This window comes from Equus asinus, chromosome 11 (genome assembly GCF_041296235.1).
Source record: "Equus asinus isolate D_3611 breed Donkey chromosome 11, EquAss-T2T_v2, whole genome shotgun sequence".
NCBI lineage: Eukaryota > Metazoa > Chordata > Mammalia > Perissodactyla > Equidae > Equus > Equus asinus.
The window spans coordinates 51,173,008-51,196,833 of NC_091800.1; the positions used below are offsets into that span (position 1 = coordinate 51,173,008).

General features: G+C 37.0%; 1 protein-coding gene across 5 annotated transcripts in view; it reads right to left on the reverse strand.

The window, feature by feature from the left end:
• The window catches only part of KLF12 (KLF transcription factor 12), a 418,145-nt gene that overhangs the window by 97,649 nt on the left and 296,670 nt on the right, over positions 1 to 23,826 (reverse strand). For all 5 annotated transcript variants that reach the window (XM_044779861.2, XM_044779864.2, XM_070519950.1 and 2 more), the window contains one exon: positions 9,807 to 9,942. In XM_044779861.2, coding sequence (XP_044635796.1) covers positions 9,807 to 9,942 — 136 coding nt within the window. The remainder of the gene's footprint in view (positions 1 to 9,806; positions 9,943 to 23,826) is intronic.

Genomic DNA, 23,826 nt, shown 5'->3' on the forward strand with positions numbered 1-23,826 from the left:
CTTAAAATGTGTTTGTGCTATTGGGCTTGCCCTCTTCTCCTTGCCCTGAGAAATATATGACCTGGGTTGTCTGTTGGGTTTAGAAAAGTGAGACACACGAACAATGCTGCCCCAACAATCTGTGGACCCACCTCAACTGGCCAGTTGATGCATGGAAGAGAAGTAAATGTGTTATGGTGGTACGTCACTCAGTTTTGGAACGGCCGTCCAGACAACATTATAGCAGCAACAGATAATTGATTAAAAAACCACCTTGATATTAGATTTGAGGTGGTGCCAGTAATTTTTTTAAGTATTAATTTAAACTTTAAGCTTGATGGCAGACATTACTGGTTAACTGACTCAGTGCTCGTCCATATTTTTCTTTTCCTTAGCCATAGTCCAATAACTGGGTCCATATAAACCAGTTTTGGCCAAGGAGATATAACCAGAAGTCACAGGGTGAAGCTCCTGAGAAAGCTTTTTAAAAGTGTCATGGCTGGCTGGTGTGTTCCTCTGGTTACTTCATTTGTTTGGCTTCCATTCCTTTCATTCTGACTGTAATAAGGACAGGATGACTGGAGATGTGACAGTCTTCATATAACCATTGGGAAGAAAGCCACAACTGAAGGACAACAAAACAGGAAGAGAGAGGAACCTTAAGAATATTCTTAGGAACTCCACCAGCCTGTCCTGCTTACCCCGGACTCCTTGTTATACTAGAAAAATAATTCTATGTTTGACCTCTCAAGTAAGGTTTATTGTTATTTGCAGTCAAAAGTAACACTAACCAATATTTAGAAGGATATATAGATAGGTAAATAGGTAGACAGATAGGTACTTAAGGTAAGTAGAGAGAGAGAGAGAGAGAAAATTTTATTCAAATTATTAGAAAAGATCCAGGATTCTATGCACAAATATTTTTCGAGTCAGTCTAATATAAAAAATTAGGTCAATAAAATGATTGGTTCAGCTAAGATTATCTAATTATTTTTAAATTAAGTCAAAGCTTCAGTTTTTATATATTAGATTTACTTTTCCATAAGTAGAGATAAAGTAACACTAATGATATATCAGATAATTTTGAAAAAACATTTTGACAGAATTAATTTTATTTTATAATTTAAAGTTTGGAATTCTTTCCTCCACACTAATAATTTTGCAGAAGATTAGTCATAAATGTGCTGGCATTTTTACTATACTAACTGCACATGGTTTGGGATTTAACTTTTAGGATAAGCCATGACGCGTGATGTATTAGATTTCAACTGGGTGGTAACTCTCAGCCACTTGATTGTGAAAGTAGATGGCAAAATATCACTGCAAAATGTCCACAAGATGAGATTCACTTTTATCTAAGATATCTTTTTCCATATATATCAGTTTTTCTGATAGAGCAGCAGATTCTCCATGAAAATGTATCCTTCAACTTTTTACTTTCATTTGATACATGTAAGTAAATGTATTCAATGAGATTCAAATGTGCGGAAAAGTGCTATAAAGTAAAGGAAAATGACGGCACAATGGCTATAACTCAAGAAGAGTAATAAGAAGAGTGTCTAGACTATTTGACTCAACATAGAAGAGATTATATCCTGGTGAATTGAGTTAATTTCAGATATATTACAGCATGGTTTTCTATCATGTATACTCTCTCTGACTATATTAATAAATGAAATAGTGATGAATAGTTCCGGGAACTTGTAGTGAAACATTAATATTTCAACATTATCACTGAGTATCTATGTCAACACACATCAAAAATGAATGAGAAATGACTACCTACGCTCACTAGTTACACCCATTAAGAATATATATATGAGAAATATAAACGTGTACATAAATTTGCAATGTGATTATAGGTGGAACACACAGCAAGAAAAAAGGCTGCATGAGGATCTCACATGGAGATCAAGTAATTGAAAGCAAATTAATACTTGCAATCAGTTTGGAGTAGACTGTATGACCATATGAAATACCATTATATTTTAGATTATGATTTATCTTAGAAATTACCAATGCTAAAAAATGTGTTAAACGTAAAAGTAGCAAAACTAAGTAGCCACTCTCAGGTAAAAGTGGCTCATCAATTCTATCCATGATGTAACTTTGGAACGCCCTACTTAAAAAATAAAAATAAAACAAAAAGCTTGGCTTTAAAAAGTCTGATTTCTATCTATTTTTAAATTGATCACCAAGAAGTAATAAACTCACACGAGAATGAGGCATGACAGTTTGAAAAACAAGTCAACACCCACTTAACCCAATAACTTCCAAGTGAATAGGAAGGCTAAAAAAATGTTTATAGTATATCAGAAGAAGCTATTCAATTCAGGTTGTTTTTTTTTGTTTTGGCTAAATAACTGCAGACTACCTTAGAAAAAGATAATTTTTATAATAGCATAGAGGAGAAAGTGTGAGTGGATAAAGAGATCAGTCCTGGCTCCTTCTCCCTAGAGATGTGATGCTAGAATAATTAGGTGGTCTCCATGGAGCTCTGTTTCTTCTGTAAAATTAAAGAATTCTAATTAATGTTCTCTAGTTGGTCAGTGACTTTATTTGTTCATTCATTCATTCCAGAATATTCCTGCCTTGGGGTCTCCGCACTTGTTTTTCCCTCTACCCAGAAAGCTCTTTCTTTAGATATCCTTGTGACTTGACCTCACACCTCTTTAGGTCTCTCCCAAAACATAACCTTATCAGAGTTCTTCCCTGAACACCTTACATAAAATAGTAAACCCTGTCGACCACCTCCACTCTGCCTAGCACCCACATCCTGCTACCCTGACCTCCAGAGCACTTACCTTCTTCAGAAATACTGTATTTTTATAGTCTGTCTCCTCCCACCCCCACCACTAGACTAAAAGCACCTTGAGATCAGAGTGATTTTGTCTATTTTATTCAATGCTATTCCAGTGTTTAAAGAAAGTGCTTGGTCAGGCACTGTGCTAGCTAGCCCAGGAGATACAAGAAAGGCTAGAATATATTACCTGCCCTCTAAGTAGCTCAACTTATCAGAAAGTCTTACATATTTAGACATGGGAGCACATATATACATACATATATAGAAAGATAAATTTACAAAGATACATATATATGTAAAATGTACAAAGATAATATAGACACACCACAAGATCCTGTGTCTAACTGTGGAAGTGTGGACATCTAGGCAGCACTATCCCTATCTACATATTCACAATGATGTACATGGCACCTTTTGGGATGTACAGTGTACAACCTGCACAAACATATCCAGCTTCCTTGAGACTGGTATCTGTAAAACACAAAGTTGATCATGCTATTCCTACTTAAAACCTATTGATGTCTCCCCACTGTCTACAGAATAAACTCACCCTTCCTGATCAAGTCCCTACCTACCTCCTCAAGCAGCCTCATCTCCCATCTCCCCACCACACTCACTTATGCACCAGTCATTATGAACTATGCCCCCCTACCACATGTCAATGCGGTATTATCTATCCAGACAGTTACGGGCCCTCCTTCTGTTCTCTCACTGCAGCTCTTCATGCTTTTATCCCATTGTGCTTGAATTCATCTTACATATTTTGATTCTGAGCTCCTTGTGGTAAGGTACCACGCAATCATTCACCCTATATCTCTAGCATGTGACACAGGGTTGAAGAAATGAATTAATTATTCACTGAATGAATATGTGACTTAATTTGGTAATTCATGAAACAATTCAAATATCAAATTATTGGCCAAACTTGATCACACTTTTCTTAATTTAAAGAGGGAACAACACTGTCTCAGGGACTGTGTATGGCTGTACAGTCTCATCTTGCTATTAAATACCCAGGGACTGAGTTATTTAGTGATTACTGTTTTTAATTTGTCTTTTTTTAGGCTTGCAGGGCTGTTGGGCTGATGAAGACTAAGTATACTCTTTAGGCTTTATCTGTGTTCATTCACAGAAAATTAGTAGCTTTTTCTGACCTCCTTCAAAAGAAAAGTGACCTAAAAGCGTTTATCTCCTCTGTCAAGAGAGTGAACGTCTCTCAGACTTACCCATCAGTAGCACCCAGATCAGCCATGATAGTCACTACTAGAGAGCTTGACTCCCATCTGAGATCTGAATCAAAGTTACTTCTTTGGTAAGACATGAAGTGGGGATTTAAAGGTATCCCAAACACGTTAGGCTTATTAAATAAAAATATAAGTTTTAATGAGACAAGAATCTGGGAAAGAAGAGGAAAAACTGAAATCATCTGACATATTGAGCTCTCTGGCTTTTTCTCTGGGCACAATCAGCTCAGCTGGGTTCATTCTAATCAGCAGATAAGGGAAGAGACATGATTGAAATACTATCAAATCTTTCAGTCACAGGGTGCAAAATAAGATGACATAGTGCCATTTGAACACTTGGACAAACTTTTCCTTTTATAGTTTGACAGAAAGCAATTCTAAAAGGGATGTCCATTTTTCTGGTTTGGGAATGTCAGTGCATATGTTTATACTGAAACACCTGAAATCACATTTTTCCCAGCAATAATTTCTTTAAATAAAATACTAGTAATAGTGAAATTTATATAAAGAATGATATATTTTTATTTTATTTTCTCACATTTCAATATAATGTTGTGTGTGATTCACAGAAGCAGAACGCCTTTAAAAAAAAATTGAGAAGGCATTTGATAGAATTATTTCTCCCTAAATCAGATTGCATATAAAGTAACAAGTTTAAAGATGAAAAAATTATGAAACTTTTTCATAAAAGTTGTATTCTTATTGAGGTTCATGGCTCAAAAACCCTTGCTAATTTTAGATAGCTACAGTTTAGAGATTTTAAAGCCACAACATAAAAACAGGAGCTGCCTTCATAAAGTAATATGAGTTTATAGTCAGATAAACTTGGATGTGAATATGAGCTCTGCAAATTATCAGCTGTAGGACGACCTCTGGGGATAGAAGAAACCTCTCTGGGCTTCCATTTCTTTATACATAAGATAAAAATACAATCATAGGGAAAATTAAAGGAAAACTATGAGTTTTCATAGAATCTGCCAAAAAGTAGGCTGTCAGTAAAAGCTCTTTTGTTTTCTCTTTCTTCCTCATCTCCAGTACTATTATCTACCGTAATTTAAAAGACATGAACACAATCATACAGGAGGAAATTAAGAGAAACAAGAGGGGTGTTCAAGAAGTTTAGAAAAAGAAAAATGAAAAAAATAAAAAAACCCAAACACCCAAGATTTCTAATCCTTCTTTGATCATTAAATGTAATTTTCTAAATTAAGAACCACGATGTGTGAACTAGCAACAAAGTATGAAGGAAGCAATAGGATATATACTATATCTGTTCTTTCAAAGAGTATTTCAATGAAAATGTACTGAAGATAACACTCATCACTTCCAGACATCCTTAAACTGTTTTCCTTTAAGAAGAGGGGCACTTCACATGAGCAATATAATAAAAACAGGAGGAGGAAGACAGTGAAGTGTATTAATTAGCTTAAATGTAACTGACAACGAAACACTTACAAAGAATACCCTTTTAACAAATGCAAATATCAGGGCTGCTGGCTAAAGCAAAAAGTTACTAACGCTACTAATTTATGTTCTTTCTGTTCCCTCTGAGAGTTATAATCAAGGTGAGAGAGGGTAGAGTACTCAGATATGGTATGTGCTAAACAGTGACATGCATGCACCAACTTTGAAAGGACTGACCCCTGAGAAACACAGGTACATCTTAACATCTTCATCTGCTTCCCCCACTCTCCACTCTACCCTTCGCTACTTCACTCTTACTCAAAGTATTATATCTAGATCTGTATCCTTTTAATTTAAGGCTTGTTCCTGGTTAAATAGAAATTTCTCTGGGGAGAGCCGTCTTTCAGATATTCTTATTCATTTACCCTTTAGTTTGAAGGAAGTTGATTATTCTACTCACATTAACAAATGAGGAGTATGAATGTTTGGAATTAGAGAAAAAGAAAAAGGGGTACAGAAAGAGGCTCTGGGAACCACAGCCAAACTTTACCTATTTAGAAAATATCATTATTTTGCCTCGGGTTAGAGTTAATTATAATAATTTGCTCTAATCATGCGCCTGTACCTCTTTTTTCCAAACACTTATTTCATAATTATGTTTGTCAAGTTGTTAAGGGTAATGACCCTATTTTACCGTGGAGGAAAAAAACCAGACCAAAACACAACAGATGTTCTATGAATTGCTGGAAGTTGGCTTTGTCGGAATTACTGAATATATGGTTTCTGACTCAGACAGTTATCTCTACAATTGAAATAAGACAAGGGCAGAGCCTGTCTGAGGACCTCTCTCTGTGGCCTGTTCTTCCAATTTATCTGAATTCACTGACGCTGAATTGATAAATTGAAATCAAGTGAATCAGTGAAAATTTCTGACATGATCAGTTCAAGCACAGTTCAGGAGCCTCAGCACATAAATCTATATAAATTGAGGAGACCTCAGGTTGCTGCTCCAGCCAGCAAGCAATGTTCTTTTGTATTTAAATACAGGAATATCTGAATATTTGGGGGAGTGGGGTGGGATGCAATTTTGGCTAACAACTCCTGCATATCAAATCAAAGCAAACATTTTTTAAACCCAAAATTTAATAAAAGTTCATTTGAAAAACCAGTAAAATGCTTAAGACCAGACATTTAGGAAAAGAAGCCATTTATTAGCATATTAAGGTTTAGCTATGTAAATATCCTAAAAGCAATAAAGTAAGTCATGAAATTAAAAATTCAAACTATAATGGTTATGGCATGAGATAAGACTGTGAACCTGAACGGGAAAAGAGACAAGAGCTTCAGTTAGAGATATTTACCCAGCGGGTTAGCGTCTTGTTTTAAGGGCTGGCCTAGCACAAGGCAATTTCATCCCTCTCTAGTGTCAATCTTCCTCAATAGCCTTCTCCTTTCCCATCTTTCCCCTTCTCTTCCTACACTCCACTGGTGGCCAATGAAATAAGAGGCAAGCCTGTGACTTCTTCCTGGACCATGACTCCTTATGTCTTCAATTGGAAAGCAAATGTGAACTGGTTGCCCAGGGCTTTTAAAATGTGTTACCTCTATTGCACATGTCACCCCTCTACCTGCAGACATCCTTCTCAACCCAATTCTTGGGAAAGTTCTGCAAGTGTGGGAAATAGATCCACAAATGCTTTTTGAACTCCTCTCATCTTTTACAAGCCAAGCTGATGTTTTAGTCTTTTACTATTTAGTACATTATTTTATTGATCATATTATACAGGAATGTTTGTGGGTTTTTTGACAGCCTTTTAATTAATAGAAGGCATCAAGATCCAAAGGCAAACAGGAAAAAGAGAAAAGAGAAATTAATAGTGAAACAGTGATATGTACTAAAGAATCAAAGAGAAACTAAGAGAAGCGCAGACAGACATGTTCACAATTGTACACATTGGAAGTTACTGTGGGTAAACCTAAGTACAGATGTTTTTTTAATTCTTTAAAAAGAATTATATATTTATTTGTCCCAGAATAAAATTTTCCTCAATATATTATTGGAAGTTTTGAAACGTATCTATATTTAAAAGGTCTATCTCTGTAGAACATTCTTTTTGAGTCACCTAACAGTATCTTAGCACTTCCCAGTGTTTACACACACATACTCCTTCTTGAATGATGGTTAATTAACTATTGATGGGTCCTGGCATTCAAGGGCTTCCCAGGTGACAGCTCAGTATTCTCTACTAATCGTTTAATGAAAACACTTACATGAATAATGGATCTGGCATTTCCCTAGATACACATGCAACTTTTGTAATAGTAATAAGGGCAGGCAGATGCACAGTTATACAAAATATTGTGGCTTGAAAATGTTTTCACAAAGCAATTCAGAGAGATTATGTTGAAAATGAAGCTCTAGTTTCTGAGGTTGCTATTAAAAGTTTCACATTAAAATACACTATGATATCATAAGCACATAATATTAAAAGTCCAAAAATGGTAATACTTAGGAAGTTAGTATCATTATTTGCTATATAAGCCTCAAATGGCGTAAGCATAATTTAGATTTTAGTAATCACAGTTCCAAACTTTAAAGTTTGAATTAACAGATATACATATCTCTAAGCACTAACACACACACAAATTACATATGTATTATAATGATACAGGAAAACAACGTTATTAAAATGTCTATGAAACTTAGTACCGACCTCAGAATTAAAACTTGTCATCTAATTTTACAGATGAGAAAATGGAATCCTGAATCTTAAGGTTTGGCTCACACAGAACCAGCATCACTCTGCTGATCACTCAATTAGCCAGGAAGTGACTCGGCATGCTACCACCTTAAATACAATTCTAGCAACTCCTTTGATCAATGCCTATCCTGGTTCAAGTGAACATTTACTTTGCAGAAACTAAGTTACTACAACCAGTTATTTCAGCAAATGAGAGAAAAAAATGTTTTTATAAGTGTTCAAATGGAAGTAACAGATATTATAGACACTCTTAGAAAAAGATGTTTTTGGAGTTGGAAGTCCAAAATTTTGTCTTGTTACCATTTACTATATGACTTTGAACAAGTTATTTAACTTCTCTGATCCTCAGCATCTTCGTCTGTAAAATCAGAATAATGACAGTTGCAACATCTGTACTTCCTAGTTATCATAAACTTGTAAGACACACCATTACTGCTACCACTATACTACTTACTACTCATCCACCATTAATCGAAGCCTTCTACGTGCCAAAAATCTGTGACTTGTTTCTTTTACATTGTAACTATATCACACCCTCACAATAGTCTTGTAAGGTAAATATTCTGATTTTCTTATTATACATGAAGAAACATCTCAGTCGTTAACTAACTCGCCAAAAGTCACATCGCTATTAGGAGCTGGAATATGAATCTGAATCGAGATCTGACTCCAAATTTCATTTTAGATCCATTATATCCTGTTTCATCTACTATATCATATATATTTGTGTGTATACACATACATATATAATGTAAATACATATTTTCTATATAACAGAGAGAGCATTCATTTTATACACACACATATACATGTATGCTTTAAATTCTAAAACGTTACACTAATTTTTTTTTTTAATTTCAAGGCCTAATGAATGGAACAGAGTAGGTACTTAACCAATATTTGGGAAAAAGGAATTAATAAATGAGAGGGTAACCAGGATCATTTTGAGTAAACTATTAATTAACATGTGTGTCAGCATAACAGTAGCTATTTAAATCTTCGTCTTCTTCAAGATTACATTACTAAAAATTATTCTAGAGAAAAATACACATGGACTAGCCGTTAAGTTCAATTCTAGATACAGAATTGACAGTGACAGAAAAGCAGCTGTTTTCAACACACAAGGGCTGAAATCAAACTCTGTGGTGCAACTAAAAGGAAAAATTCTTCAAAGTGGTAACATAATATATCCCAAATTTAAAATTTCAAAAAAGTAATTCTGTATTTTCCTATCAAAACAAGATAATAACACTTGCCATATTTTATTTCTCTTGACTATTCTATATAAATAATAATAATGATGATAATTAGACAGTGATATTCAAAAAGAACAAGATTTTTTTTTTCAGAGTTAAGGAGAAGGGGCAGGAGGTATTTAAAAAGATGCACAGAAGTCTTATTTCTAATCAAAACACAAATTTTCAACTCCGTAAAACACTCCACACTTTCCCCTAATCTCCTCCCAAAGAACATAAGGCTGAATGGAAAGATGCTGGCAGGTGTGCCAGTTCAGAGCTAGAATGACAGGTCTGGGGAACAGGAGAAGCTGTTGTTTCCATTATCCATTGAACACCTTGGCAAATTCTTATTTCATCCTGAGAATGTGATACTTACTCTTGTACTGCTCTGGCTATGGAAAGGGCCGTAGATCCAGTTTCATTAACGCTATCTAAGGTCACATTTGGCAGGTCATCATCATCACTGTCACTTTTACTTTGTCTGGGAGATAGGCCTCGAGGGTCCATTTGTGCTGGGGAAAAAAGGCATATATAATGAATTAAAATTAGTGTGCAGAAAGTTAACCTTGTCCTGGACCAACATCAAGCATGGAATGTCTCTTCTGTGTATATCACACACATGGAATTCTCTAGAAATCTGGGAATTAGTGAAAGTGACGTATTTTATGTACTGAGCACTCACTGACTCTTTTCCTTTGTTCATCTGATTTACAAAACTCCCATTAGCTCTCAACAGTTTCAGGGTACGATTATAGAATAGAAACTACAAAATCCACAGCATTACCAACTCCTGAGGGGTCAGAAGCTGATTAGGTAGCTCATGAGTTACTGTTCAACCCTCTGGCTTCTCCTTGCTTCTGCTGCCAGAGTTCTGGCCATTTCACTGCTCGTTAGCTCTTTCCCTGGAAAGTAGGAGCATGACGGAGAGGAGATTTTATTTGCTTATAGCTCTCACAACAAGCTTAAAGAAGAACAAGGTTTACAAGACTAATGAAGTTTTAGGCATTTTTTATACTTGAGTGAACTGTTGTCTCGCAGTTCATTACTGCTCTACGTGGAGATATGAGTGTAGAAAAATGACAAAAGTAGTAGCATTTTAAATACGGGTTTATATGTTCTAGGAAGTGTTTTCCATCTCTATCTTGATTTCATTTCTCCAGAAGGCATTTCCAGATGATTCTCCACCCACTGTGAACTTGCCAAAGCAAGAAACAGCCCAATGATCTAACCCCTGTTGATCGAGATGAACAAATCCTTTCAAATGAGAGGATGACCATCAACATTTAACATGTTAACACATATTTTTAAAAGTTAGATTTCATTTCTACATCCTTCTCTCTATGAACAGCTTTAGCAACTACTGCCTAGGATTTCCATCAACCCTCACCTCAAGCACAAAATAAGCACATCTTCTAAATGAAAAGTTCTGCACTATTATACAATTGCATTGTTAAAATACACGACTTCAACCCCAGTGAGCTCCAACCAGAATGGGACTACTCAAACCTGCCTACGTAAGATTTCTAAAACCACCACTGCCCACAAAGGAAAGCAAAATTCGCTTAAAATCATGGTTACAATGACATTTGGGTACATTTACAATTCCATTTTTTTCTCAAATCAACTTTTTGTCACCGTGCATCATACATGAGGTAGAGACACAGGGAAATGCTGATATTTCACCACGTTTTACTCACAAGAACACAAATTCTTATGATTCTACCTAATATTTACAGTATGAATAGAACAACTATACCTAAAGAGTTTCAACCTATTTCTTGCTAAACTTAGGAAGGAACTTATATCTGTTGAACTTAGTGCACTAGTGTATTTGACACACGTTCTGCCTGTAAGTACAAACATACCAAGATATACTTTGAACAACAGAAGTCTTACTAAATATTGGTTGAATTAAAGAGAAAATAATTCAAATTATCGAAAGCAGTGGTCCTCAACCGAGGAAAAAAGTGCCCCCTAAGAGACATTTGGCAATGCCTGCAGACACTCTAATTTGTCACAACATGGTGGGAGGGGAATGCTATTGACATCTAGTGGGCAGAAGCCAAGGATGCTGATAGACATCTTACAATACACAGGATGGTCACTCCCCCACAGCAAAGAATTAACCAGTCTAAAATATCAACAGTACCAGGTTGAGAAATCTCAATCTAGAGATTTAAGAGAGTTTGGACACACAAAGGCATTGCATCTTATGACTTTCAATTGCATAATGATGTTCTAGTTTCAGTCAGTAGCAAAGAAATTAAATCATATATTGGATTATCCATGTTTTCTGGTCCTGTCCTCAAATAAAACAATTCACTGTCACATGACTCAGCACTCACAACTTCTACAAACACAGCATTCACTTCCTCAAATGCCAGGACTTATACAGTGACACTTAATAAGTTTTTCAATGTTTTCTTTGTACCACACATGATGTGACAAAGACTATTTTCCATCTGATATCTACAGAATAGAGGGGAGATGTTGGAGAAACTATTTGTAGAAGAAAGCAACCAGTTCCACAACCACCTGATAACAGAGAGTTACTTAAGCATTCATTCACTCCACAGGCACTGAAGACATCATATCATTTAAGATTTATTTTGGCTGCAAGCAACTGAAACTGCCTCAGACTAACTTATATTAAATGAAGTGTACTGGAAAGATATTGAGCAGCTCACAGAATGGAGGGTAAGATGAACAACGAGCACTCAAGTAGCACAGAATGATGTAGGCATTTCAACCAGGAATTCATAGACAGTTCTTTTTTTGGACACTCCTGTTACAGAATGATTCATTTAGCAGTCATTCATAACTACTCAAATTCAGCCAAGAAAATGAGTATCAGATCTACCTAGGCTTCCAAATCACATATTGTGTGGTGTTACATGTGCCTGCAAATGTCAACAATTTAACAGTTAAAGTTGTTGAAACATCATGCGTGAAGACTCCCTTTGCCAAGATACCATATTAACAAATAGCTAAAGAAAAGAGAATATTCTGGTGGTCCCATTTTGTCCAAGAGAACTAGAGCTCTCATAGGTAATTAATACAATTCAAGGAAGATATGGATCTGGCTCTGAAAGTTAAAGTCTACCTGTATGAAAGATTCCAAGTAACTGGTGTGAGAGTTGATCATCTAAATTATGTTATGTTTATATCTTAATGAAAGTTTAAAATATGCTAAATATGGTATCTCTTTCAATGTACTTTTCAGGAACATTATAATTGGTGATTTCTTTCCAATATTTTCAATAAATATTATGAAATACATCTGCTACCATCATGCTGGGAAACTCTTTTTACCCATATCTTCAGCCAAGTTGAGGAAGTAATTAGAAAGTCTTTTTAAAATCTGCATTGCTGATTAGGTCAGATGATTAGCTTATCTACATACTTGCATAATTCCATTCTATTTTTATTAAATGTGGGATGGGGACATCTACCCTAGTTAACTTCCAATAGTCTCTGAGTTTCTCAGCTCATTTAAGAAGCACTGATTCTCTGGGGTGCCCACTCAGAGAAAATGGAAAAGTTGCCTGGGTACCACAACCAAAAATATATCTACTTCCCTAAGTAAGACAACAGCAGATGATCTAAGAACATCTGAAAAGAATTTACATTTAAGAATTTTCTCCTCTTAAATGAAAAAGGGATCAGACAGTTTTGGGTATCCCAGCTCACTGCTGCAGGAAGTGTCATTCCTCTGAGTAAGAGGTATGGTGGAACACTGTGTGAGCTTCATCCCATATGACAAAATCCCTGGGAAGATAACTACAGAATCACAACGCATGAAGCTGAATCTACTTCACTCTTACTCTCAAATACCCACCTCCAGTAAATTGTTACTGGAAAGATCCTCCCAATAAAACATGTCTCTCTATATCCAGGCCTTTTTGTGATTGCTTCCCATAATGACTCTGGGCTTGGCTATATGACCTGATGTGGCCAATGGGACATTAGTAAATGTTACAAAAGCAGAGGCTTGAAAAGCACTTGCAAATTGGGTTTCCTCTCTCTTGCTGTTTTTGGAACCTAGGTACCACATGAAGAAGCTCAGGAAAACCTAAGACAGATGCTGCTCAGCTGGCAGCCAACCCCGATTGATGTCAGTGAGCCATTTTAGAAGACTGGCCACATTCCAGCCACCAGATGACTATTGCCTTATGACTGACCGCAGGTGAGACGAGCATGAGAACTTCCCAACTAAAAACTCATTTCAAATTTTTTGACTCACAGAATTGCAGGCAAATAAAATAGCTGCTACTTTAATCAACTAAATTTTGGGGTCATTTGTCATACAGCAATACAAAATCAATGCATCACGTTACTCTCCTAGTTCCTTCCGGAGACATCCTGACAATTCCTGGCAATGATTTCCCAGAAAAACTTGTGCCACAATTACAGTCAGCCTATCACACTCTTCTCTATTTTCCTTCCAAGAGTCAACCTTGCCATAGTGACATAAATTTAACTGGGCTATTAATATTAAAAGGAAAATAAAAGCCACATACTATATATTTACTTCTCAATCCAAAATATGCAAAATGTATTCACAGGTATTTTGGCTATAGAGGCATCATCTTTGATCCTGCCTCAGAGGCAGGCTTCTGCTGGAAGGGGCCATCCAGTTGGTATCACTGCTCAGGTGAATAAAGTTTTTCTCTTCCTTCTTCAAGCTCATAGTTGATGAGAGGCTCGTATGAGTGGATCCTCCCAGGAATGTGGTTACCCAAAGCTATTATTTCATGTTTGCCTCTCTGTGACTCACATAAGACATTAAACTTTTCTTCCCCACCATGTACCAGTGGGCTGACACAGACACAGAGGCATCAATGTCCATTCTCACCTCCCCAACCTCAGCCTACATGCTGTCAAAAGATTAACTGCTCTCAGAAATAAACTGGCCCATTCAACTATTCTTAAAGGAAGTTTTTCCATAAGTCACTGTATTAAATGTGTACAACAATCTATGAACACACATTGAAACTTACAGACTAACATTTCCTAAACAGAATGAATCACAGAACGAATTATTCAATCCCCTTTACCTCTGCCCACCAGGGTTGGAGGGGAGAGGGGCGCACACAGATGGAAGGGGTGTGAGCTCAGATGGGCAGCAGCAGAGTGCTGCTAGCCTTTCTCTTCCCCTCTTTCAGCCACTGACAGGCTGCCTGCTACCTGCAGAGGCCCTCGTTGTTCACCCTGCTGAGGCTGAAGCATGTCCCAGTTAGAGAAACCTTGGCTTCCAAGAGGGCTGCTGCTTTTTACTAGAGAGAAGGGCAGTGGGACAATGAGGGAAGGGGGCTAACTGTGTTGGGGGGAAGGCTGTTCAGGGGGAAACTTCATAGCATCACAGAGTTCTGGCCTTAGAGAACAAGGGTGTGACTTCTGGCACTGTCTCTTGCAGCCTTCTGACCCTGGGCAATTGATTTCCCACCATTAATCCTGTTTCTTCCCCTGCCACTGCTGTTGTGAGAAGTAAATGAGATAACCGATGCAAAGCATTTAGTACCCTGTCTGGCAGTCAGTAGTCCATCATCATTCCGTTTGATCCTGACAATACATCTGGTGCTTCTTTAACCACAGCCCCTTATACAACACTTTCTAAATCCCTCCCTATCTCCTGGACTGTTCAAACTAGTCCATGTACCTAAACTGAAAATACCATTACAGAGGCAGAACATATACTGGATACTATATAAAACCACTGCTTTGGGGCAGGCCCAGTGGTGCAGTGGTTAAGTTCATGCGCTCTGCTTTAAAGGACTGGGGTTCGCTGGTTTGGGTCCCTGGTGTGGACCTAGCACCACTCATCAAGTCATGCTGTGGCAGCATCCCACATAAAACAGAGGAAGACTGGCATGGATGTTAGCTCAGTGACAATCTTCCTCAAGCAAAAAGAAGATGATCGGCACCAGATGTTAGCTCAGGGCCAATCTTCCTCACAAAAAACAAACAAAACCACTGCTTCTCTTGATCCAAACATTCAATTATATATCCAGTCAACAGATATTTATCGGGTATCTGTGAGGTACCAAGAACTCTTCTGCGTGCTCGGGAGAGAGCAGTGAACAAGGGAGATAAAAATTTCTGCTTTCATGGGGTTGGCCCAGTGGTGTAGTGGTTAAATTCGCGTGCTCCACTTCAGCAGCCTGCGTTCATGGGTTTGGATGCCGGGTGTGGATGCACACACTGTTCAACAAGCCATGCTGTGGCGGTGTCCCACATATAAAATAGAGGAAGACTGGCACAGATGTTAGCTCAGTGACAATCTTCCTCAAGCAAAAAGAGGAAGATTGGCAACAGATGATAGCTCAGGGCCAAAAAACAAACAAACAAAAAATTCCTGCTTTCACACTGGGGGGAGACCGATAACAAAAAAATAACTAAGGAAAACACATTCTCTGTCAGATAATGATAAGCTCCAGGGAGAAAAATAAAGCAGGAAAGGGGCTGCTGAGAGACAGGTGGGCAATTTTAGAGAGGGTGGCCACAAAACCCTCGTGGAGAAGATGACATCTGAGTAAGGGGCTGAGGGAGGCCTGCAGATATGGGCGGGGGTTTTTTGGAGAGGGGGAGGTGGCATTCCAAGCAGAGCAAACAATTGGTGCAAAGCTCTGACATGGGACTGTGTCTTATGAGCCTGAGAACCTACAGTGAGGCTATTGCTGGAGCCAAGAAAGAACAAAGTGGATGAGGACAGACAGAGGAGGGTATGCAGAGTATGAAAGGCCCTGGTGACTAATGTAAGGGTTCTGAGTTTTGCTCTGAATGGGAAGGGACACCACTGGAGGGCACTGAGCAGAACGACATGATCTGAAGTATGTCATTTGATAAGGATCACCCTGGCTATGTGAGCCTGGAGCACAGGGGGTGATCCAGCTAGAGATACAGGCATGAGACTCATCAGTGACATTAATATTAATATTCTCTAAAAACCACACCAGCTTTATTTCTCTTTGGCCTCCTCATGCTGGCTACACATATATCAGTCAATTAAAACTCAGGACTATTATCTGAAGCATGCTTTTCATAATATATTTGTACAACTCATATTCTGACCTCATTTGGTTTCAGAAGATCAGTTGTTCAAATATATGCCTGATCTTTCTAGCATATCAAGATACATGATGAGAGAAAAATTCATGAGCAAATAAAGCTTGACTCAAAGTGTGGTGAAGTCCAAGATTAGAACCAGCTCTCCAGGGTCCTACTCTACTTACTGATGTTTCAACAATGCTGTTTCTTACCTGCTTTACTTTTGTTAATGCTAATGAGACTGTCTGCCTCTATACAGTAGCAGTGGTGATTGTCTACATAACCCCAAATGAAGATTTAAAAATCCATTCAATTACATAAATCCTGGGATGTTGATAATGAATAGATAAAATATGCAATTTATGCATATTTTCCCCCAATTCCTATCTGCACACTTGACAGTATAATTGCTTCTGCTCCCATTATATTAAAAAATAACCTCCTAACGTTCTTATCATTCCCTAGTGCAAGGTCCACGTCTCAGTTATAATGCCATTGGACTTCTCTACAGCTTTCAAGACTGTGGTTCTCTCTCTTCATTTTCACTTCCAGCCTTTAAAACTCTCTCCCCACTTGGTTTCAGGGATGGGCACACTAAGGCCTGTGGGCCTTGTTTTTGTAAATAAAGTTTTATTCAACCATGCTCATTTATTTGTCTCTGGCTGCTTTAGTGTTACAATGGCAGAGTTGAGTAGTTGTCATAGAAACCATATGGCTCACCAAAAAATACCATTTGGCCCTTTAGAGAAAGCATTTGCTGACTCTGTTGTATATTATTTAATTTCTCTTGGGGGTCTTTCTCTCTCACCTTCCTCTTCACCTCCTCTTTCTACATACATCTAAACATTGGTTTTCCCCTTCAGCTTCCACTATCTACTCTGTTCTTTTACCTCTCTTTATTGGTGAGTTTCTCAGTAATTCCAACAATTTCTACAATTTGAATTCCTATCTCAGAGGAGATGAATACCAAATCCATGGACCAGCTCTAACCTCTCCCCTAAACTCTAGTCTCATATTTCCAGCATCCTGCTGTACCTGAATGTCCAAAAGTCATTTCAAACTCAAGTTCTATTCTTCGAGTGTCGATTTTACCCATCATTGTCCTGGTCACCCAGGTTCAAAACTCTCCTTCATTTCATTTGTCCCCCTCATTAAATCAGCTGCTAACTACTGCTGCTTTTACCCCACAATTTTTCTGGAGCCCCTTCCTTTCTTTTCCTACTGCTTCTCAATGAACTTTCTCAAAAGTATTGCAGCATACATTCATCCCATGTAGTATTTCTCTAGTAACTGAATGAATGCAGGACTTCCCTCAAAACATTCCTTATTTGAAAGCCTTACATTTTTCCCACTATCTAACAAATAAGATTCAACAGCCCTCCCCACCATTTCCAAAATTTGTTTTTCACTTGAAACTCTTATGAGTCTTATTCCCAAAGCCCCTTAATCCAGCTGTATCTGGCTATTCCCTTCCACCCATAACTCAGTCAACAAAAATCTACCCTTTCTACAAAAGACATCTTCTTCATGAACTTTCCTTTCATTTTCTAACAAAATGCAAACATTTCTTTTAAAAAATACCCTTATTTAGTATTTATTTATTTTTATGGCACTCTTGCACTTTCTATTTTGAATCATACTTAAATAAATACTTATTTTACATCCCTTATTATTCTGTCTACTCCTTGAGAGGAGAGACCGTATCAATTATACTCCCTTGTACACAGTAAAAAGTAATATTTACTGATGAAGATGATGGTAATAAATGCAGGTCTCACAGTGCTTCCTAGATGGCAAAAGATTCTGCAAGATAATGATAAAAGTGTCTATTTCACATTTTATTTTAAAAGTTACATTCTAGCTTATATTCTAATATTAACATTTGTGGGGGAAAGTCACAATCATTAAATTTCTATTACTCTGTAGTAAAGTCTTAGATAATTATATTTGGGGTTTGAATAGGCCAAGGGATGACATGGAATGAAAATGTTCATGATTTTTATTTGCTTTTTAGATGAATTACATTTAACAGGCTTTTCTTCCCTTTCTGGAAAATATTTTAAATACTTCAACATATCTATCATTTCTATGACATGACTTACTCCTTGGAAATGGCAATGAAGCAATTCAATCTTTTAAAATACAGCTTAAAAATCGATGTTTGTTTAGATTATCACAACAGCGACTAGGATTTCATTTTTCTAAAGAATCATGACTAAAACTACTTTTCTCATTCGTAAGAAGAAATTGAATACAAATTTACAATTGTCTTGTGTTCATTGGAAGGATGTCGCAGAGCACAAAAGGCTTTTGGGATTAAAAAGAGTTCATAAAATTTTCCATTAATAAGTAGGCTTTTCACTATGCTTGGTAACCTGATATAACTCTCCAGAGTCGGCCAAGAGCCCTGAACTCTAAGAGCCCTCTGAGCTATCTCTATACCCATTACCATTCCATTTTGTCAATTCCTCAGAACTGCTCAAAACCCAGGTCAACCAGCTCCAACTGATTTATTCAAAACTGAATCCATTTCAGGTAGAGATGACTTAAAATACTTAATAATAAAATGATTTTGTGGTGTGTTCATACAGTGAATAATAAGATCACCAAACTCATTTTCATCTGTAATCCACATAGAAGATGGTTTTAGGCATTAATCCATGGCCTTTTAATTTACTTTTCTTATTTCACTTAGTTGGTCTTTTTGCTCTATCTGTGTTTTCTGATTCGTAGACCACGCAGAATTGAATCTTTCAAGAAATAGACTGAGATCTGCTGTAATAGTTTTAAGTACCACTGAATCATGGTCCTCGTCTTAGGCACTTTAGATATAATATTTAAGAAAGGGCAGAAAATCTACCTTGGACTTAACAGTTCTCTTTCTACATCGGCTATGCTAGGTACAGTTGGTTGGCTTGTAAATAGTTTACCAAAGAAAGGTTCTTTGCTAGTTTAAAAGTAAAAAGATTTTTTAAAAAAAAGTTGGCATGCAGAACTACTGTGGCGCATTTAGAATCAATGTTGCTGCTACCCTCCACCTCTCTTCAGATAGTTTGTTCTCCATGTCTCATTTTATAATATACTTAAACCTGCAGATTAAAAGTAAGTTCTTATATGTAACAGTGACTTAATTCGTCCTCTTAGACACCCTTGGAATTCTTGAAGATATGTTCTAACACCATCAAAAATCCTCACAATTGTGAATTACTTATACATGCCACTGGACTTCTCTACAGCTTTCAAGACTGTTGGTTATCCCTCTTCATTTTCACTTCTGGCCTCTTTTTAAAACTCCCTCCTTCCTTGGGTTCAGGAATGGGCACCCTTGTCCCCACACACTGTAATATATTGCCATCTAGAGTTACATATTTCTTGTGCACATCCTCACATCATTTTTTTTTAATTTTATGAACATTTTCTCTCTCATTTGATTGGTAATTTACACCCACAACCACATACAAGCCTTTGCCACCAACAATTCACAAGAGTTACTGTGTGGGCCACAAGCAGAGAGCACAGAGCACCACTGAGATGAGTGCTTGTAGATGTGGAAGCTCCCTCATGAACTGACTCCCAGTGTGGTCTTGTGACTCTAACTTGTAATTCAGCAAAGTATTTATGTGCTACGTAACAGACTTCTGGGACAACTGTGACCAGCAGAGATCTTAGCTGTGCTGTCTGTGAATGCCCAGGGTTAGTGTGCTAAAATCACATGTAATTTGTCTTTATGAGGACAAACAGAGGTGCTGACTCTTCTCTTTCTAGTGTGTTGCTTAGCATCATCCTATCCTGGGGTGAATAACTATTCAAAAATGACCTGTAAATATCTTTGGGCCAAAAAAGCAAGTATTGCCACATTTTTTTCCTCAGTTTCAATCCAGGTTGAAGGATGCGTGTGTTTATATCCTCCTTTTATGCAAACTCCAAAGAGAAAAGATTGCTCTGTAAAACTGGATTAAAGGTGTTTCCCATAGCAATTCTATGTTTGGTATGCTTTTATAAGAAAGCATAATTATATTCGTTTCCATTAGTCCATAAGAAACATGTATTCTCTGTATTTTTGGTTTTAAAGAGATGTTATGTTGATAATATGCTAAAAACTGCAGCTTGAGATGATAAATTATCTAGTCTCTGAGAAAGCCGGTGAGATCCCTACCACCCGGGAATGGAGTCATGACCTCCTTTTGCTTCAGGTACCACCTCTACACTGGCACTCATCTGCTCAGACCCTTCCTGAGCCCTGGGACTCAAGCCTCCAACATGGTTAGGGAAGGCGCCCATACAGGCAGGTGGCGCTGTTTTCAGAAATGACTCGAAGAATAGATCAAAGTTGTAATTTTCTCTAGAGACAGACTACGTAAAACAAAAACTTTAAGAACATAGCTATAATATCTGCTATATTTGGAGCAGACATAGAAAGCAGACACTAGTCTTTTTTGCTTTCCTAAACTTAAACTGGGCTTACACTAACTTCTTTATGAAAACCATCTTGGTGCCATGAGGAGAAGAGACAGTTCCTGAAGAAGACAGGGCTATGACGGAGGGTAAGGTCTTGGGCTTTCCTAGGTAAAGGTCTGGTAGGTTTGCAGTGCTTGAGGTCAGTATGTCAAGGGGTTAAACACAGATGTTTGATATTGTTTTCTTTGAATACAATAATAAAGACAAACAGAAGTGGTAAAAACCAATAACATTTATGTTTGGGTAACTTCTGAAATTTATAATGTGCTAATAATATGCATTTTGAATATCATTTACCCCAATTTCCTTTAACCAAAGCTGCCAAGTCACCTCAGCACTAAGCCTTAGCTGTCTCTGAGGCCAAGCTGAAATCTGAGAGGCCCAGATGGCTCATTACAATCCACGCACATTCCAATGCTAATAATAAGAGAGATCTTCCTATGCATCCACCACATTTACACTATTAAATAAGGCATCAGGGGCCAAATCGACTCTTCACTATTTTTATTCCTTTTTCTCCTTTGACTACCTCAAATCCTGAAAATTGTTTCTTCCCATTGTCTCTCATTCCCAACCAACTTGGATGTAAAAGACAAAATATGAAGAACCATCTAACATATGATCCAGTATTTGCTGTCTCATAAACTTGCTTATAAAATGGAGTTTAATTACTTAAAGCTTTTCTTTTATGTCATTTTTAAGAAATTTCAAACATACATATAATGACCACCTTATTTATTCTCCCAAAAGATTTAAAAAATCTTAACATTTGCAGTATTTCCTTCAGATCATTAAAAAAAGTAAAATATTATAGGAGTCAGCTCTTTGTATTTTTTTCCCTATTTTGTTTCCCCTTCTTAGTATCCTGGTGTATATCCTTCTTATGCAAGTTTTCATGCTTTAACTATGTATGTGTCAATGAACAATGACCAATACAGTTTTGCTCCTTTAAAAACTGTATATAATGATATTATATTCTACAATTTGGTTATTTTCACTTAACATTACATTTGAGATTTATTTATACTCTTTCATTTTATTTGTTGAATATAGTATTCCATTTTGTAAATGGACCACCATTGCAGTCATGCGCTGCATTACGATATTTTGGTTCATGACAGATCACATATACAACATTGGTCCCATGAGATCAGTACCATATAGCCTAGATATGTAGTAGGTTATACCATATAGGTTTGTGTAAGTACACTCTATGATGTCTGCACAAAGATGAAATAGCCTAACGATGTATTTCTCAGCACATATCACTGTCATTAAGGGATGCATGACTGTATTTATCTGTTCTCCTACCAATGGGAAATTAAGTTGTTCACAATATCCACTGTTAGAAATGCTGCTGCAAGATTCCTATAGTGTATATGTGGTAATATAATTATAGGGTATGCATATCATCAGTTTTATTAAACATTGCCAAATTTCTCCCCAAAACGGCTGAATCAATTAACTCTCATTGATGTATGAACATGCCCATTTCTCTATATCCTAAGACAGTATTGCCAGATTTAAAAATTCTTGTAAAGTCTACAGTCATTTTGTATATCTGTTCTCCTCCCAAACACAAGAAGGATTTAGCATGCTATAACTACCCAGTGAATATTCCCACCTTCCTCAAGTTATTTTCATTATAGTCTTAAATTTTGGTTCATGTTTTACTGTCAAGAGTTCATCAAAATTTCTCTCTTTATGCAGATATTTATTTAGATTTTTAAAACCAGTTCTAAGCTCACCTTTCTTTTTTTCAGTTTTTTTACTTCTTTCAAAAGTATATCCTTTAGTTCCTACAGCAAATTTATGTGCATGGTAAACTCTTAGTCAGTCTAGGTCTGGATTTTTTTTTAACTGTCAATTGAATTTGCTTTAGCTGAGAACAGAATTCTAGGATTCCTCAGCCCTTTGAAGAGACTACTGCGTTGCTTTCTGGCATTCATTGTTGCTGTAGTCTTTGCCATTCTTTAATTCCTTTGTAGATAAGTCTTTGAGATCTTCTTTATGACTCATGCTTGACAACTTCACTGCTATGTGTCTTGATGTAAATTTATTTTTACTTATTTGTTTATACTCTAAGATTCATGACTTCCCTTAATTCCTCCAAATTTCCAGATATTTCTCTGAACACTGCATTCTATCTATTGTTATTTTATAGAAGTCCTTTTAGATAAATTTTGGAACACTTCAATTCATGTCTCAATCTTTCTTTCATGTTTTTGTCAGCTTTTCCATTTTGTGTTATTTTCTAGGTAAAATCCTCAGGATGATCTTTGAATTCATATTCTTCCATTGAAGTTTCTCAACATGTTCTGGTTGCCAAAAAAAGAACCTGGGAATTATCCTAGATTTATTTTTACCTTCATCCATGACATCCAATTGGGCAATAAGTTCTGTCCATTGGATTTCCATTCATACTGCCTCTGCACAGGCCTTGAGGAATTCCCACCTGGCTTCCTAAAGTAGGCTCCTAACTTTCCTCCCCTCCTCTAGTTTCACTACATTTAATCCTTCATCCACAAATCTGAATGTTACCACGTTATTCCCACCTACTTACAGGCTTTCTGTGTCTCCCTGTAGCATTCAGTAAATATAGACTCCTTAACTTGGCACACAAGGCCTATGATAACCAGATCCATGAATATCCCTGCAGCCTCATTTCCATTTCTTATAAACACCCTTCATTTGAATCATACCAACCTACATAATCTACCCATCTACCAGGATGTACTATGCTCTTTCATATTTCCAGGACATTGTATCTTGCTTTAAAATTGCCTTTTTTCTCTGAGAAACACCCTTCTCCTGAAGTCATCTGAACCACACCCTCCCGACCACCAAGCTTAGTGCTCCTTCCTTTGTGATCCTCTATGGGTCTACACTTA